Below are 15,113 nucleotides of genomic sequence, written 5' to 3' on the forward strand. Positions count from 1 at the left end.
TTACTTCAAGTACCTGTTTCCAGTTCATTTAGGTAAATCACAACTCAGCTCAGTAAAATTAGCTTTTCCCCAATTGAGAACTTTTATTCTTGATCTATCTTTGTACTTTTACATGATTGTCCTGAATCTAACTGGTTTATAATCACTTCCACAGAAGTGCTCTCCGCTGATAACCCGTTCCACATGCCCAGTTTAATTCCTTCAAGCTAATCCAGAATGGTCCTCTGCATTGTTGGGCTTACTACGTACCAGATAAAGTAAAGTTTATTTATTAGTCACAAATAAGCTTGCATTAATACTACAATGAAGTTACTGTGAAAATCCCCTAGTCACCACACTCCGACGACGCCTGTTCGGGTACACAGAGGGAGAACTTAACATGGCCAATGCACCTAACCAGCCCACCTTTTGGACTGTGGGAGGAAACCAGAGTACCCGAAGGAAACCCACACAGACACGGGGAGACTGTGCCACCCCATAAAATGCTCTTCTGTGTGCATTTTATGAATTCTGCTCCTTTCGTACCTTTCACACTAATACTATCCCAATTAATATTGGGGTAGTTAAAAAACCCCAGTTCTGCTGCCCCAATATTTTTGTGACTCAGTTTGGCCCACATATTTGCTCTTCTATCTCTGTCTGATTGTTTGGGCGTCTATAGTAACATTCATGCCACACAAATGGCAAGCAAAGACTATTTCCAACCAGAGTATCTTATCAAACCCCCTTGTCTTCAATGCATTGCCATTGCTTAATCGCCCATCATCAACATCCTGGGGCTTACCATTAACCAGGAACTAAATTGGAACAATCATATAAATAGTGTGACTGCAAGAACACACCACCTGAAAGTTCCCTTCCACCCATGCACCAGACTGACTTGGAACTCTAACCCATCCCTTCACTATTGCTGGGTACAAAACCTGGCCCTTCTTTCCAGCACTTTGGGGTTACATACACCATATGAGCTGCAAGGTGACTCACCATCACTTTCTCATAGGCAATTAGGGATGGGCAACAAATGCTGGCCTTGCCACTGATGCTCATATCCCATGAAAAAAAAATGCACTTCTATTAATTTGATTGCCCCTTATTGTTGTCCTACAAATTAGGAAGAGGCTACTCTGCCCCTCAAGCCTGCTCCTCCATTCAATAAGACCATGGCTGATCTGACTGTAACCTCAACTCCACATTCCCACCTACCCCCAATAATCTTTCACCCCCTTGCTTATCAAGAATCTATCTACTTCTGCTTTAAAAATATTCACATTCTGCTACCACTGCATTCTTTGAGAGAGTTCCAAAGACTTGTGACCTTCAGAGAGAAAGAAATTCTCCTCATCTGTCTTAAATGGGTGACTCCTTATTTTTAAACAGTGACACATGGTTGTGGATTCTCCCACAAGAGAAAGCATCCTTTTCATATCCACCCTCAGGATCTTACATGTTTCAATTAGGCTGTCTCTTACTCTTTTATAAGAGTAGCAGATATAAACCTAGCCTGTTCAACCTTTCTTCATTAGACAACCCATCCATTTCAGGTATTAGTCTAGTAAACCTTCTCGGAACTACTTCTAATGAATTTACATTCTTCTTTAATAAGGAGACCAATAGTGTACACACCAGTCCAGATGTGGTCTCACCCATGGCCTGAAAAATTGAAGCATAACTTCCCTACTTTTGTATTCAATTCCCTTTGCAATAAGCATTAACATTCTATTAGCTTTCCTAATTATTTGCTGTAACTCCACATTAATCTTTTGCAATTCATGCACCAAGCCACCCAGATCCCTCTGCATCTCAGAGTTCTGCAATCTCTCACCATTTAGATTATGTGCTTTTTTTATTCTTCCTGCCAGAATGGACAATTTCACATTTCCCCACATTACACTCCATTTGCCAGGTCTATTACCCACTCATTTAATCTGTCTATATCTTTTTGTAGCCTCCTTATCTCCTCTTCACAACTTGCTCTCCTACTTATATTTGTGTCATCAGCAAATTTAGCAATCATACCTTTGGTCCTTTCATCCAAGTCATTTATATAAATTGTAAAAAGTTGAGACCCGATAACTGATCCCTGGGGCGCACCAGTCATTGCATCATTGCCAACTGGAAAATTACCCATTTAAACCCTGCTATAACATATTGAATAATAACTTTGCATCATTGTCAACTGGAAAATTACTCATTTAAGCCCTGCTATAACATATTGAATAATAACTTCTAACATTTTCCAAATTTTCTGCCTTCCATTTCCGATTTTGTTTTCCTTTTGAATCTATTCTGAGATTCCCATCCATCTCTTGTACAAGGTAATGTCCACCCAGCAGTAACAGGACTTCCTCTCACTTGAAGAAATTCAGTGAATTAACTTTCATTGGTGAGCTGTGTCTGGGAAAAGATACATCTCCTAACGCTGTTATTCCTAACCTATTCAGTTGGAACAATTAGTTTACACAAATAGTCTAGTCCCTTAGAAACCTGGATCAAATCACTCCCAAAGTCTGCACTTCTCCAAAGTATGAAGATAGGAGCCTATTTGATACTTTAAACTGGGTGTAAATCTTGTGACCCCTTGAACCATTTCTAAAACCCCAATATCACCCATTAAACAATGTATTCTAACTGAGACTTGTACAAGGACCAAATGGTATGCTTTATTTCAGAGAAATTTCCACCTTTTATTTACGGAATTCCACCCTTTGAAATATTTTTCCGACCTCATACTCTCCATTAATTCAACATCATTATCAACAAGCGCGGGCCCACTCCTGTTTATAAACACCTCCTGCCTTCCTCCTCTCAGCAGGAGCCGCGATATGCTTTGCTATTTTGAAGCTGCTGCTGAGTGGCTAGAACCTAAGCTGAAGATATAGGGGAAACCTACCGCCCCCCCAGCCTGTGACCGTGCCAGCAGTGAGTTTAACCCAGCAGCTCGCAGATGGACTATTTGAAAAATAACCAGAACAGCTCAAACTGCCTCTGCCTTCGGCCCAGGGAGATAGATAGACACCATAGTTTAGAAAGCCCACCAATGCCTTTACTTTCTCAAAAGACTAAGGAAATTTGGCATGTCAGCTACGACTCTCACCAACTTTTACAGATGCACCATAGAAAGTATTCTTTCTGGTTGTATCACAGCTTGGTGTGGCTCCTGCTCTGCCCAAGACCGCAAGGAACTACAAAAGGTTGTGAATGTAGCCCAATCCATCACGCAAACCAGCCTCCCATCCAATGACTCTGTCTACACTTCCCGCTGCCTCAGCAAAGCAGCCAGCATAATTAAGGACCCCATGCACCCCAGACATTCTCTCTTCCACCTTCTTCGGGAAAAAGATACAAAAGTCTACGGTCACATACCAACCGACTCAAGAACAGCTTCTTCCCTGCTGCTGTTAGACTTTTGAATGGACTTACCTTCCATTAAGTTGATCTTTCTCTACACCCTAGCTATAACTGTAATACTACATTCTGCACACTCTTGTTTCCTTCTCTATGAACGGTATGTTTTGTCTGTATAGCACGCAAGAAACAATACTTTTCACTATGTTAGTACATGTGACAATAATAAATCAAATCAAAAATAGACTGATGATGATGATATTTCTGACCACGATGCCCAATCCATTTTTCTTTTAAACCATTTTCTGTTTCTGCAATTGTGCAGGGTTTTTGTATCTGTTGATATTTCAAAATAGCATAACCTAGGCTCTCTTCAGTCTTAACTTTGAGCCTCATGCTCTGAGAGTAACATTCCCACTCGCTAATGGGAAGCAGCATGATGTTGCAGGCATTTGGACCAGTGTGTGTGAGGGAGAGGCTTGGTTGTTAGAATCACCACAACAGCCATTTGTAAAGCAGAGCCGATCATTCACAAAAAACATTAATCAACAGCTAATGACCATCACCAATAAGAGACACTCTAACAACTGTTCCTTGACATTCAATGATGTTACCCATCACTGAATCCCCCACTGTCAACATTCTTGGGGTTACCATTGACCAGAAACTCAATTGGACTCACCACATAAACACTGTGGTTACAAGAGCAGGTCAGAGGCTAGGAATACAGTGGCGAGTAACTCACCTCCTGACTCCCCAAAGCCTATCCACCAACTACAAGGCACAAGTCAGGAGTGTGATGGAATACTCTCCACTTGCTTGGGTGGGTGCAGCTCCAACAATACTCAAGAACCTTGACACCACCCAGGACAAAGCAGTGGGATTAAAAAGTGACTGGTGCAAATCCAATGAGAGGCGAAAAGTACAGCATTGATTCAGTTCACATTTAAATACTTACAAGGTTTAACTTTTTATGTGTGATGTGTATATATTTGTTTCATGGGATGTGGGCATTGGTGGAATGCCAGCCTTTGTTGCCCATGCCTAATTGTCCTTGAGCAGGTGCTGGTGAGTTAAAACCGTGTCGCATTAGAAAATAGTTTACAAAGCACCGTCATAGTCCTTTGCTTGGCTTTACTTGTACATAATCCAGCAAGGTCATGTTCTGTTGTTCGTATGAGTTCAGCCCTGTTTTACATGCACGAACGGCATTGAAAGCTGAAATGTTGAAATCACTTTGGTGATTTTATACAAATCCATTGACAACTAATGTTTCTGCCCACTTGAACTCTAATAATTCCACACATTTGAAATGGCATAAAAGTATTTGCACTTCACTACAGGCTGTTAAAACTACTATGTTTTCTTGTCACAAAAAAATTCAGACCTTTTTGTCTTTGGCTACTAACACGCTTGCTGTTACCTACTTACTATAGCTTCCTGGTGTTAGTCATGAGCTTTTTCAGGTTGATGTATTGCAATGCCAAAGTTTGCTTTTCTTTTTTCTTGTCTTTATCATTATTTTAATTATGTTTAACATTTGACCTGAAACATCTATAACACTATTTTTCTAAGCTAAATGTAACTTGCCAATCGTGAACCCAATCACTCAACACTTCTAGATCTGGTTTAGTTTTCAAACATCATCTATTGTCCTAACTCTTGTACACATTTTATTATTGTCTGCAAATTTGCAGATTATTCCCTCAGCGCACAAATTAAATGAAAATTAGTTGGCTGATAAACCCAGGCTGCAAATGCACATCTAAAGGTTGTTGAAAGAATTGGTAGCAGATCCCCAAATGTTTTTAGTCGAGAGGGATATGTAGTACGAGACCAAGTGAGGGGAAAAAGGAAACAAAATATGGTACATTAGAGCACAAGGTCACAAATGAAACGATAAAGCTGCTACTGTACATTTCTTAATGTCTGATCTCGTGGAGCCATTGGTGGCTGGAAGAGAGTTGGTCAACTATAGTTGGCATGTGAACAAGGAAGAAACATTTTCTTTTTTAAAAAGAGCAGCAGTTAATTTAAAAATTATACAAAATAACCATTTATATTTGAATTAGTTTTACTCATTTGTTTGCCGTGCTCAGATTTAGAATTACTAATAGCTATTGCCTATTAAAAGGGTATTCTATCAGTGAAAACTTAACATTGCATGTGATAAGGAAGGGTTAGGAGAGAATTGAAACTCCTGCACTCTTCCTTTACTTTCTTACTGTATGGTTTTGGAAAGGAAGATGTGTGTGTTTCTTGCCCCTGAAGTATGTGCATCCAATGTAAATAACAATGGCACGCTTTTGTGGGTTTAAATAAAAAGTATTATTTATGCACACATCCACTCCAATAATCTAAACGCTATGTCACTTGCTCTCGGACACAGTTATTGCTCTTTTGCAAGTTGTAAGCAAAAGAATGGTTTGTAGTTCACGGCCAGAATTCTCCCATCCTGCCCGCCACGGGAATTGTAGGGGGTGGTGGGGCATGCAAAGGTCCATTGATCTCGGGCGGGATTCTCTGATTTTGAGGTGAGCACAGCCGGAGAATCCCATCACCCATGTTTGGCTGATAGCAAAAGCAGTTAAAATCCCTACAGTGCAGAAGGAAGCCATTTGGCCTATCGAGCCTGCACCTACAACAATTCCACCCAAGCACTATCCCCATGAATTTATGTTGCTAATCCCCCTGACAAGGGGCAATTTAGCATGGCCAAACAACCTCACCTGCACATCTTTGGAGTGTGGGAGGAAACCGGAGCACCTGGAGGAAACCCACGCAGACACAGGGAGAATATACAAACTCCACACAGACAGTGACCCAAGGCCAGAATTGAACCAGGGTCCCTGGAGCTGTGAGGGAGCAGTGCTAACCACTGCCACCGTGTTGCCTTGTCATGGGCCTGGTGAAGGTGGCGGTTTCACTCTGAGAGAGTAGTTTAGGTAGATATCAGGGATTATTGTATTTCTCCCTCAAAAATTAGATTTGCAGTCAGTCGCTTGTAGTTTCTTCTTACCAGGATATCAAGTTTCTTTATGAGTGGACTTGGAGTGAGAATTGGGCTGGGAGATCAATTAGATGCAACAGTCTCCAGGTTTAAATAGGAGTGGCCTTTAAATAGGACTGCCTTTCTCCTTCTCATGTCTTGCAGCTGGTAGTCTGAAGACTGACTGACTAGTTTTTTTCTGGTTCTTGGATTAATAAAAAAAGGCATAAGAAGCTAGTTTCAGTCAGATGGCAAGTGTTACATTGTCCACATAATGGATTGGAGCAAGGATGCATGATACAGAATGGGGGAATAATTGGCAACTCATTTACATACCAGCTACAATTAGCTCACTGGAGTACCTTACTTAATGTTCCACCCTCATGGCTCCAACACATCAAAATTAAATAAAAATGTATTTTGTGTTTGCATCTCAAGTGGAAGGGCAAGTATCTGCTTCTTGAGATATTAAATCTTTATATTCTTCTTAATTTTGACAGATTGGCTACGTTGAGGGGCATCCTGACAGAAGTGGTGTGTTTCCAGTGTCATTTGTGCACATTTTATCCGATTAACAGCCTATGAACTCCAGCGTCACACCTTCACAGCTGTGGATGATTCCATTTGATGTAAAATGGCTGCAACTTCCTTATTCATGTGCATATGTTGTACATAGATGATCAAGAAAATCATTTAAGATCCACCTCACGAGGTGACTGTATTGTAAATACTGTGTTACTTGCCTTTGCCAGTATTATAATAGCCTTGGAACCAGACACGCCTTATTTGGTGTTCTGCAGCCATCCATGGCACCTAGCACTTACTAATCTTACCTATGCTGTTGATGGGATACATCTGCCTGCTTGTCAAATTATAGGCAGTCTCATTTAGTAATTTAACTATATAAGCTTGACTTTTGTTCTTGACATCATCTCAGTATTTTGAATAAAGTAAAATTAGTGGTTTTGCTGGGGATAGGTTCAGGTTTCAGTTTGCACTGATCCTCTTTGTCCTTCTGCTTTTAACATGGATGCTGTGCATACTGTTCTTAATGTACTCATGGGATTATATGTGGTTTTAATTGTAAGTGATCAGACAAAGTTACTTGAGACTGAATGATTGAGGAACTTGTTAAAGTTTCTTTTACCTCATTCTGAGGAGACAGATGTTCAGAATTCCGCACAAGGATTTATTGTCTGTTACTGATAAATGGTTTAACAGGCTAAGTTATTCCAAGAGAGTCTTTCGGAGGATCCATTGAGAATAAATTAAAATTAGAAATACATTTGCAGTTTTTCAAGTCTGGTGTTAGGATTTTAGAGCAGTGCTTGAATTCCCCGGGTTAGGTGTTAGAGCTGAAACATTTCCACTTCCTCCTCATCCATTCACTTTTTAAATGTTATTAGCTTAAATAAATAGGTTACGTTCCATCTCAATCATCAATGCAATTGTGCTAGTTTAATTTGTAACAACAATTTGGAAGTCCCTGAATAACCTATATGATTTTAGATATAGCTGATTGTGTTCCAGGACATTAGCGCAAGTCCAGTTTAGCTGTGACAGACGGAATGTCACTGCCGCCTGCACCAGAGAGATGGATGATGTTGTTACCTCTTCGCTGTGGCAACAACACCTGAGAGTGGAGACCCTCAAAAATTGATGTTTAGTCACAGATTATTCAAATAATACACAGCGCAGGAGCAGCTGTACACACATGAAATGTGTACAGTTCTCAATTTTAAATATATATATATTATATATATATAGTATTGCATATGTTTACATCATTTGGAATAGTACATCATTGCACGTGAAAGTTAGTTGAAGATATCATTCTAAACTCTGTCAAATACTTAATCCTCCTCCTCCTTCCTTCTGTTGTTATTCAAAATACATTACCATCGGACACTATAAAGTGCAGAGTTTCATTGCAAATATGATTTTGAAAGTTGCTGTTTGTGATATAGCATACATTCACATGAAACAGACATTGTCTTTGAATGTATTAACTTAATCATTGTGTGGCTAATTGGCCATTTTGGAGGGAGAGAGAAATAGAGGCTTTACATATTTTTAAACAAAATGCCTACAAATTCAAACTGGCTACTTGTGCTCTGTGTCATAGAGAATAAATTGCATTATTTGCACAAATCCTGAACTGCTTGGGGAACAAAGTGACAGTGGATCTTTAGGTTGCTTAAGGCTTTAATGACTATACAGCTTCATATTCATTACTGATATTCAGTTACTCCAACTCATTTTAGGGACCAAAAATAAAATATAATTCTGAAAGGAGGCCTGCTTACATTTCATACCTTTCCAAGAAAAAAGTAGGTCTTGATACAATTAAAATATTCAGTTAGTGTGGGGTTAAGCTTAACTCTAATGACAACTGATAACATTATTCTTTATAAGGATGTAATTTAATTCTTAATAAAGGTACCTATTTGTTTAAGTAAATTTAGATGAAAATGAATAAAAATTAAATTGAATATCATGTATTACCTGTATGAGATAAGACTTCTAGCCTGGTGCTGCAGTGGTCTTGTACAATGCTGAACTGTTGCCAGTACACCTATATACAGTCCTCTCAAATGTTCAGGTCAGCAGAATGTGGCTGGGTCCCAAACCTTTTCCCCCAGCAATTTGAAATTTTCAGTTGTTTAATTTTGTCTTATTTGCTTCCCAAATGCAGACATGAACAAGTTATTGATTATGGATTTTGTGATGCATTCATTACACGCAATTGCCATAGTTACTGCATCAAATTGGCGGAGTTTGGTTAGCCAGAGCTTATTATACAAACCAATGTATGTAATCATGGACAGCTGAAGATCAATATTTGGTTAACCACTTCCAAATTTGAATTGATTGTGCTTAAAGCTACAATTTTATGCTATTATTTCAGATGAATTTAATTCATTTTAAAGTGATTCGAAATGGTTAATTTCTAATCAGATACAGAATGATGAGCAATTATTGTGGACTTCAGCACTTTGCTCTGATTCTTTCAACATTGTTTGCCTTTTATCCTGGATTAGGCTTCCCTTAAAGTATATATTCAGTAAATCAGGCGGTACAGTCAATCTACTGGATGTAAAGGTGTGCGATATGACCACGGCTTACCATATCACGTGTTTGCAGTCTGTTTTTTTTAATTATGTACAAAAATTGCTATGGGAAGATATTTTAAAAAGCAAAATTGTTTATGTTCCAATGTTATATTGCAACATAAAATCCTATGACATGTTCTAAACTGAATGTAGTTATCTTTTCTCATTTGTTCCTTACCTAATCAAAACTAGCAAGGAGTTAGAATGCATTCTTCCTGTTTCCATAGACAGTGCTACATACAGCAATCAGTCACACAAAATATTGTCTATCATTCCAAGGCAAAATTTGGTAAATTGCTAAATAATATAGCAGTTGGAGTCTATGTCAGTGTTGAAATAATTGTTTATACAACAGAATATCATGAAACAAGATAATCACATTAATTGCAGTCATTTTTCCAATTCAGAGGGAAGTAGCACAGGTTTAATCAGTAACTCTGCTTAAAGTGTACAACAAATCCATTTAATGGCGTTGCCGTTTCAATTTAAATTTACATGCTTGAAATTGTAGTTTGAAAAAGGTGTTAATTAGTAGCTGGAACTACTGCACAGTCAAAATGTATGTTACAGTTCATGCTGACTTTGGGTTTTCTTTTTTGCTGATGACTGTAAATGTATTAAACATAAATAACTATGAATGAACTGCTTAATTCCAAACAGTAGAGTGAAATTTGTACTGTCACCTTCTTTTGATTTTTTTACCAGTTGCCTGGTTTTTTAAGAGAAAAGGGGCACCATAATTTCACATTGTCTGTTTTACCTGATATGGCAAACAATGGGGGAGAATTTTCCTGTCCCACCCACCACGGGAATCATAGCGGGCAGGGTTGCGAATCATGCAATGGTCTGCTGACCCCGGGTGGGATTTTCCGGTTTTGGAGCAAGCGCAGAAGGAAAATCCCACCCAATGATTTTGAGTCATGGTCAACACAAAGCTTAAACACACTACTAATATTCAACCCTGACTATGCATTAAGCAAAATTGACACACTGGATTTAAGTTTAAGTTACACAAGCAGTACAGTTTTGACAATGAATTTGCATCTTATCTACCTTTACTAAATATAGTTAAATACTTGACGCATAGAAAAAGTTAACTCCAAATACATTTGGTATGATGCCATACCAAAATCAATTTTTCAGCAGAAAGCTTTACCATACATTGATCAGATTTGTACCTAAGTAGCTTTGGAAAAGAACAATTCTCTTTGAGTATGTAGATACTACGGTGTTAAAATTTGACAATCAAAATATATTTAAAAGTCTATTTTATGAATCTAAGCCTTCAGCAATCCTGCTGGATTTACATAACAGGAAATCATAGATAGAACCCTAGAACCATAGAAAATTACAGCTCAGAAACAGGCCTTTTGGCCCCCCTTGTCTGTGCCGAACCATTTTTTGCCTAGTCCCACTGACCTGCACTTGGACCATATCCCTCCACACCCCTCTTATCCATGATCCTGTCCAAGTTTTTCTTAAATGTTAAAAGTTATCCCGCATTTACCACTTTATCCGGCAGCTCATTCCACACTCCCACCACTCTCTGCGTGAAAAAGCCCCCCCCCCCTAATATTCCCTTTAAACTTTTCTCCTTTCACCCTTAACCCATGCCCTCTGGTTCTTTTCTCCCCTAGCCCCAGCGGAAAAAGCCTGCTTGCATTCACTCTATCTATACCCATCAAAATATTATACACCTCTATCAAATCTCCCCTCAATCTTCTACGCTCCAGGGAATAAAGTCCCAACCTATTCAATCTCTCTCTGTAACTCAACTTCTCAAGTCCCGGCAACATCCTTGTGAACCTTCTCTGCACTCTTTCAACCTTATTTACATCCTTCCTGTAACTAGGTGACCAAAACTGTACACAATACTCCAAATTCGGCCTCACCAATGCCTTATATAATCTTACCATAACGCTCCAACTTTTATACTCGATACTCCGATTTATAAAGGCCAATGTACCAAAGGCACTCTTTACGACCCTATCCACCTGTGACGTCACTTTTAGGGAATTCTGTACCTGTATTCCCAGATCCCTCTGTTCAACTGCACTCTTCAGAGTCCTACCATTTACCCTGTACGTTCTACTTTGGTTTGTCCTTCCAATGTGCAATATCTCACACTTGTCTGCGTTAAATTCCATTTGCCATTTTTCAGCCCATTTTTCTAGTTGGTCCAAATCCCTCTGCAAGCTTTGAAAACCTTCCTCACTGTCCACTACACCTCCAATCTTTGTATCATCAGCAAACTTGCTGATCCAATTTACCACATTATCATCCAGATCATTGATATAGATGACAAACAGCAATGGACCCAACACCGATCCCTGCGGCACACCACTAGTCACAGGCCTCCACTCAGAGAAGCAATCCTCCACAACCACTCTCTGGCTTCTTCCATTGAGCCAGTGTCTAATCCAATTTACTACCTCCCCATCTATACCTAGCGACTGAACCTTCCTAACTAACCTCCCATGAGGGACCTTGTCAAAGGCCTTGCTGAAATCCAGGTAGACAACATCCACCGCCTTCCCTTCATCCACTTTCCTGGTAACTTCCTCAAAAAACTCTAATAGATTGGTCAAACATGACCTACCACGCACAAAGCCATGTTGACTCTCCCTAATAAGTCCCTGTCTATCCAAATATTTGTAGATCCTATCCCTCATCACACCTTCCAATAACGTGCCCACCACCGACGTCAAACTTACTGGCCTATAATTTCCCAGATTTCTTTTGGAACCTTTTTTAAACAATGGAACAACATGAGCCATCCTCCAATCATCATATTCATCTCAACAGACAGAAAACCATAGGGAGTACACCCATAATTTCCCAATATGCACTGGTGGGTGAGAGTCTGTCAAAAGTACTGATCATAAAGTCAGTCCCAGTGTGTTATAATGAGTAATGCACTATAATTAGTGTTTGCCTTATATTAATACTGACTGACTTTGTTCATGCATATTTTATTGATGAATTGCCACTTGCGCTATTTTGAAAGGCAGCATCTTAAGATGTACCCAAGTTCTCATTAAAATGCCCTTTTGTTTTCAGTCAATGGGATATAGTTAGAAGCCATTGAGCTAGTTTGGTTTCTGTTTATATGCAACAAGCTGTTAAAATGGGCAATGCCACCTTTGCTATGCCTATTTAAGGAGATAGATAAAGGCAACCCTGTTTCTTTTCATACATTTAAACAAAACTGGTCATCATCTATTTGAAGCTGGATCTTTCTGAATGTATACAAACCAAGCTGTTAAAATGGCATTCAAAATCTTGATTCACCGGATTTGCCTCAAATAAATAGATTTTGAACACGCAAGTGAACAATACCATTCATTTTCTGCATGTATATTTTGGGATCTTCAACAGCCACATCAGCATTTCTAAGGACAGTGTCTCCTTATTTCTCCTGGATTGTCGGCCAGATAGCATTGAAACCTTGTCGTGTGCCTACAATCTTTGGACTGAAGGTGAGAATGCTACCATTTGAACTTGGCTGGTCATCAAAATTGAGTGCAAAATCTTTTAATTGCATTGCTGTATTTCTTTTAGGTAACAGTGCACTTCAACATGTATCCAAAAGAGAGTTTGGTTATCCTAATTTAATTCAAGATAGCTTGGGGAATGCCTTTAACCAATCTCACATGATACTTTTCACCAAACTAATTTTTCACTTCATGGAAAATGTTTCAATTGCTTGGTAGTACAGAACTTGAATATTGCTGAAAAGAGATATATATTGCTGAAGCTTTTCATCTTATGCTCATCAGGACAAACACAAGAATGTCAAATTTCAAATGCTGATAACACCACAGGAGAAAAAGGGTGTTAATTAGTTGGCAAGTCAACTTGGAATGGCCAAAGTGTTGCCATAGAGAAAGCAATGGGAAATAAGCTCCCCAAGATCTCTGTTAATTCAAATAAGGTATAAGGCTAGAACATATGCCATTTGTTTGCAGTGAAGAAGTTCGTATGTATGAATGTATACTACTACTAGCAAGGGTAAATGAGGCATGTTACAAGCTCAACTGATCATAAATTGATAGCGTAGCTTTCAGCAATCTCAGGATTGTTCAGTACATGCTACCCAATTGTGGAATCATATCTAACTAGACGTTTTCTTTTGGGTTTAGTGAGTGCAGGCTTGAGTACAGTCTTTACTCTGCCTATTATTGACAGCTGGAGAAAACATGTTGCTTGGTTCGATCAGTCAATAGTTGGGACACAGCCTGTGTACCTGGCATTACACTGGCACTGAAATTCATACAATGTTGCTCAATTGTGTGATAAGAGAACACCTTTTTGGACCAACAGCAGCATCCAATGGAAAATACTGCTCATGAGGCTACTGCGTGGTTACAAGAAACGGTTTGTTTAACCTGCTGTTTAAACTTTTGAGTTACTTTGCCTTTCCAGAGTAATGAGGTGACCAGACACTTTTCAGTTCCAAAAGTGACAGCGTTTGGCCCATTTATGAATTGTGTGATTACAAGGCAAACAATGATTTGATCAGGATAGAACAAAGAACAATACAGCACAGGAACAGGCCCTTCGGCCCTCCAAGCCCACGCCGCTCCCCGGTCCAGGATTGAATCCTGAATCCAGGATCCCCACCCAATTTTCCAGCCTATCTACATACTAATATCCTATCCACCGAGCTGTCCCTCACAGCTACGATGCTTTGTTCATCACAACCTATTAGCTCACCCCCACCCCCCCCCATTCCAGACCATGTGATCTCCAGGGAGAGGCGAAAACCCCAGGGCCAATATGGGGGGAAAAAAATTTGGGAAATTCCTCTCTGACCCCCTGAGGCGATCGAAACGAGTCCAGGAGATCACACTGGCCCTGATCGGAAAATGCTTCCCAACCCTATTCATTTCCACTTCCACGAACACCATATGAATTCCCTGCCCCCGAGACAGGTTCCCAACTATCCGCAGTCTCGCTCTGTACTGGCACCAGCAAGTTGATCATAGAATGAAGCCTTGAAACGAGAAACAAAGAACAATTAGCCCGCGCCGCTCCCTGGTCCAAACTAAACCACTCTTTTGTATCCCTCCATTCCCACTCCGTTCATATAGCTGTCTAGATAAGTCTTAAACGTTCCCAGTGTGTCCGCCTCCACCACCTTGCCCGGCAACACATTCCAGGCCCCCACGACCCTCTGTAAAATATGTCCTTCTGATATCTGTGTTAAACCTCCCCCCCTTCACCTTGAACCTATGACCCCTCGTGAACGTCACCACCGACCCGGGGAAAAGCTTCCCACCGTTCACCCTATCTATGCCTTTCATAATTTTATACACCTCTATTAAGTCTCCCCTCATCCTCCGTCTTTCCAAGGAGAACAACCCCAGTTTCCCCAATCTCTCCTCATAACCAAGCCCCTCCATACCAGGCAACATCCTGGTAAACCTCCTCTGTACTCTCTCCAAAGCCTCCACGTCCTTCTGGTAGTGTGGCGACCAGAACTGGACGCAGTATTCCAAATGCAGCCGAACCAACGTTCTATACATCTGCAACATCAGACCCCAACTTTTATACTCTATGCCCCGTCCTATAAAGGCAAGCATGCCATATGCCTTCTTCACCACCTTCTCCACCTGTGACGTCACCTTCAAAGATCTGTGGACTTGCACACCCAGGTCCCTCTG

At 40.1% G+C, this 15,113-nt stretch overlaps 1 protein-coding gene across 2 annotated transcripts in view; it reads left to right on the plus strand.

Annotated features, from left to right (window-relative positions):
* LOC144495926 (arf-GAP with SH3 domain, ANK repeat and PH domain-containing protein 1-like) overlaps positions 1–10,146 on the plus strand; it is a 274,726-nt gene extending 264,580 nt beyond the window's left edge. For both annotated transcript variants that reach the window (XM_078216746.1, XM_078216747.1), the window contains exon 30: positions 6,835–10,146. In XM_078216746.1, coding sequence (XP_078072872.1) covers positions 6,835–6,909 — 75 coding nt within the window. In that variant the 3' untranslated portion in view covers positions 6,910–10,146. The remainder of the gene's footprint in view (positions 1–6,834) is intronic.
* The last annotated feature ends 4,967 nt before the right edge of the window (positions 10,147–15,113 follow it).

This window comes from Mustelus asterias, chromosome 7, assembly GCF_964213995.1.
Source record: "Mustelus asterias chromosome 7, sMusAst1.hap1.1, whole genome shotgun sequence".
In the NCBI taxonomy this organism is placed as follows: domain Eukaryota; kingdom Metazoa; phylum Chordata; class Chondrichthyes; order Carcharhiniformes; family Triakidae; genus Mustelus; species Mustelus asterias.